This window comes from Mustela nigripes, chromosome 9 (genome assembly GCF_022355385.1).
Source record: "Mustela nigripes isolate SB6536 chromosome 9, MUSNIG.SB6536, whole genome shotgun sequence".
Taxonomy (NCBI): Eukaryota; Metazoa; Chordata; class Mammalia; order Carnivora; family Mustelidae; genus Mustela; species Mustela nigripes.
Genome location: NC_081565.1, coordinates 49,522,580 through 49,526,979, shown reverse-complemented (window position 1 = coordinate 49,526,979; position 4,400 = coordinate 49,522,580). Strand labels below are relative to the sequence as shown.

At 57.5% G+C, this 4,400-nt stretch overlaps 1 protein-coding gene across 1 annotated transcript in view; it reads left to right on the top strand.

The window, feature by feature from the left end:
* Positions 1–4,164, top strand: part of ADAMTSL1 (ADAMTS like 1) — a 381,590-nt gene extending 377,426 nt beyond the window's left edge. The window contains exons 27-29 of the mRNA XM_059411591.1: positions 93–202; positions 945–1,165; positions 2,452–4,164. Of these exons, the coding sequence (XP_059267574.1) occupies positions 93–202; positions 945–1,165; positions 2,452–2,558 (438 nt within the window). The 3' untranslated portion in view covers positions 2,559–4,164. The remainder of the gene's footprint in view (positions 1–92; positions 203–944; positions 1,166–2,451) is intronic.
* The last annotated feature ends 236 nt before the right edge of the window (positions 4,165–4,400 follow it).

Below are 4,400 nucleotides of genomic sequence, written 5' to 3'. Positions count from 1 at the left end.
CCCCCCCCCCCGCAGCCTGAGCATTGCACCCTGCACCCCCCTTGCCACCCTTACCTTGGCTAACATACATGTCACCTTCTCCTGCTTCCCAGTGCAACGGGCCTTGCATCGGGCCTCACCTAGCCGTGCAACACAGACAAGTGTTCTGCCAGACACGGGATGGCATCACCTTACCATCGGAGCAGTGCAGCGCCCTTCCGAGGTAGGAGAAAGCCGCAGACCTCCATTCCCCAGGCCCTGTGTCCACAGCATGGACAGACAGTATTGGGAGGACGTTTCTCCTCCAGCATCCCATGGTCTGCACGGTCAGACGCCCTGCCCTTTCACCTCGCTTTCCCTGGGGCCCCTGTTCTCCCAAGAGATAGATGGCCCCGGGGCGGCCTTGCACTTACTTAATGGACCAGGCTGGCCTCCTCCTTTTGGAGATAAAGAGCACAGAGGGTGCTGTTCCCCTGGGGTTGGCCTGATGCTGCAGGAGATCTGCACTAGCCCTGGGATGGGCAGGAAGTGAGGCCCACGTGGGGATCACTAGACCTCAAGGGCTCCAGTAGCCCCTCACGTTTGTTGGCCCCCCAACAGAAGTTAGGCTAAAATGAGGATGCTGGTCTCTGGGCCTAAAAACATTCCCATCCAGTCCCTGCTCCCAGTCCTACTGGCCTGTGGATGTTCCCTTGGGGTGAGGACTTATGATCCCCACCAAGCCCCTTCCTCTGTCAGCCCGAATCCTGGAGAGACTTCATTCCTGGACCATGCAGTGATACAGACTTCACAGAGCTGAGTACGAGGCCCAGTGAGAGCCAATGGCCTTTTGAGATCCTACAGCCACTCACCAATAGAGATCAGAACCCACCTCTGCTAGCTCCAGAGGCCTGAAGGGCTGCCCAGCCTTCCCCGATCCCACCCCTGCCGCCGCAGACCCTAATCCTGCCCCCCACCTCCCACAGGCCCGTGAGCACCCAGAACTGCTGGTCAGAAGCCTGCAGCGTACACTGGAGGGTCAGCCTGTGGAGCCTGTGCACGGCGACGTGCGGCAACTACGGCTTCCAGGCCCGGCGCGTGGAGTGCGTGCATGCCCGCACCAACAAGGCTGTGCCCGAGCACCTGTGCTCCTGGGGGCCCCGGCCGGCCAACTGGCAGCGTTGCAACATCACCCCATGCGAAAACAGTACGTGCCAACCCCAAAGAGCCTGCGGCCCATTCCCCAAAGGGCATGGGGGGGGGGGGCAAAGAGCAAGCCTGGGGACCAAACCTGAACCTAGGGCCCACGATCAGGTTTCCCAGGGACCGTGAGCTGGGGCCAGAGTTGGGTCTTTTCAGAAGGGTGCCTGAGAGCAAACCAAGATGTGTGCAAGGATGTTTACACTCATGTCTGGGCCATAAAAGTTGGCCGAGTCTGCCCCCCGGGGCACCGAGCCAAGCCAGGGGATCGTGGCTCTGCGCAAAGCCAGGTGCTACTGGCCCAGTGCTAGATGAAATCAGCCTCCAGCTTACCTGCAGTAGCTTGGCAGGTACCCAGAGAGGACAAGCAGACAGGGCGTCCCCAAGGGGCCAGGCTACTAGACAGAAAATATTGTCCGCGCAAGGAGAGCGCGCCAAGCACCGCCTGCCCATCTGGCCTGCACCCGTCAAAACTCTGCTTCCGGCAGAACAAGAAGCAGCCACACTCCCTCCCCCCTCCCACCCCAAGGGGGCTCACTGCCAGGGGGCCCCACCCCTCGGGATCGGATACTCCTTCACTCCCCCATTCCTCAAGTTTGGATTCTCCTCTGCCCAACATTGGCATTTGCATCCAGTTGGGTATTCTTTCTTCCTCTGGACCCGAAACAAACTGGAGGTGGGACAAAGGGAAGGGATGAAGACAAAGTAGGAGGCAAAGAAGAAGAAATTTTAGAACGTGGCCATGCAGGGGTCTCCCAAACGGGGCCTCTCCGAGCATCAGGTCGCCAGGGCTGAGGCAGATGCCCCATGGGCACGCTGTCCCCTTGCTTATACACCAAGGAGAGGTGATCTTTGTTCTCTGGGTGGCGCTGACCCATCTGTGGGCCAAGAGCTCACCACCATCTATACTAACATTCAGTCTAAGTAGTTCAGACTGTGTTAGTCACAGAGGTCCACCCCCCAAATCAGCACCAAGATTTAAGGTCCATCTCATTTAGAGCTAGCATACCACAGTGCTCAGGTCAGGCACCGTCAGGGGAAGGAGGAGACAGGCTTAGATGGACAGGGTAAGGAAATAGAGGGGGCGCCCCCATCAGCCAGCCCACCATGGCACCCCGGGGGCAGCCTGGGAGGCACGTGACTGAGTTCCACCAACACAGGACGAGCCTCCAGGTGCCAGACAGCAGTGGCCCCTCCTGCCCAGGAGCCCACTGCCCAAGGCAGACCCCAGCGAGCTCCCTGGGCCCCAGGTCTTGGGCTCTGTTTCACATCTTGCTTCTGTCCCCTTCCCAGTGGAATGCAGGGACACCACCAGGTACTGCGAGAAGGTGAAGCAGCTGAAACTCTGCCAGCTCAGCCAGTTCAAATCTCGCTGCTGTGGGACCTGTGGCAAAGCGTGAAGATGGGGCCCAGGGCGGAACCCCACCCTGGCCACACAGAGGACTCACGCCACCACCTTGGACAGAACTGAAGCTTTCTTTGTTTATTTATTTATTGCCCTCTCCCCATCCCCACCACACACACCCTCGTCTGACCTCCTCTCCCACCCCAGACAGGAGGACCTCAGCATGTCCTCTCTCTCAGTTAGCTGGAGAACAGGATGTCGGGGCAAGACCAGGAAAAGGGTCTAAAGGAGGTCACAGAGCAGACGCCTTCCCCACCGTGGGTCCCAGACAGACCCTGGAAGAGGCCGGCACAGCTCCTGAGGACAGCAGGGAGTCAGGGCCAAGAGCAGATGAGAGACGGGAGGGAGGGTGACAGCATTTGTAAAGCCTTGAAATGGACTTCAGATCACCAACTGTGTCTCCCCTGGTAGCATGCTATCACCCCAGGAGTGTGCTGCTGCTCTGTGTCCTCCTCTGCCTTGGGAAGAGCAAGCAGGAAGGGGAGGACACTGTCCAGAAGAACCCAGGCCAGAACTCAGCGCTTCTGGTGGGGAGCCGTGAGAACTCAAAGCACCAATACACAGCAGTCAGGAGGAGACCATCCAGGGGGGGCTACAGCACACGTGAGGCCAAACACAAAGTGGGGGGAAGGGTACAGAAGCCAAAAGAAGCCTGTGCACGGTCCTCAGTGGGGCAGTGCAGGTAGGAGAAGGGAAGGGACACTGAACTCTGCTGCCCTCCTAGAGGGCACAGACTCTGGGGGCCCACGCCATGCAGTAGGACACATACCCTCCCCCTTGCATTGGAGGGGAGTCCACACTCCCAGTGCCATCTCAGCGAACATGGCGGCCTCTACACCCGGAGAGAAGCTAGTGGGACCTCAGGCTCTGGTTTTGCAGGCAGGACAGCCCTGGCATCTCTGCCTAAATCACAAGTCCCACACCACCACCATCCCAACCCAGGATCAACTGCGGACATGCACCCAGGGCATTTTGGGCATGAATAGACTGGGTTTTCTGCCTAGATGGCCAATGCTGCTCCACTTAAGGGACTGGGGTCAGTATGTCAGAGAGGACCCACCAGGTCACGAGAGCCACTTCCAGAGCTGGCCAGGACATGGGGTGGGACAGCTGGCTTTGTGCGGGCCGTTCCAGGAGCACGATGAGAGCTCCCCTCTGGTTTACACAGCAGCTTGAGGCAGGGGGACAGGGTGTGGTGGCAAAGCCGTAGGGTAACTAAAGCTTGTAGGAGGGTCCTCAAAGGCTTTTCAACCTGTTCCCCCGATGCAATGAAGTGCTACGAACCTTATGAAAATGAATTACCACCCATTTTAGGAATTCATAAGCAAGGCAGCAAACACCCTTCCATAAATGCCCATCAGCTACATTTAAATGGCTGTAGACAGTCTTGTGGCAAACCTGAAATTCTGGGACTATTTGGCAAATTGCTTTCAGCAGAGGGGCTTTGGCCACCTCCCCCTGCTGGCCACCATCACTCAACCCTCAGATCAGCCACCCCACCCCCCACATACAGACTTGCAAAATGCCACTCAGCCCCAGGGCCACCCCTGATACCAGGGCGCCTGGAAGTCAGAGACAGGGCAGTGGCGGGGGGGGGGGGGGGGGGGGGGGGGGGGGGGGGGTGTAAGACAATATTAAGCTGTGTTCTCCACAGGGGAGCTATGGACAATTAATGTGGGTCTCTTTCTTCCTCACCACGATGGGCTCTAAGAAATCATGTTACTAAAAATCAGTGTCCTGTTTATTTAAAATAAAAGAGAATGTTTTCTATGTCTGTATATCTTTTGTGAATATTTATTAGGATTTCTTGTATAAAAAAAGTGCAATATTAATAATT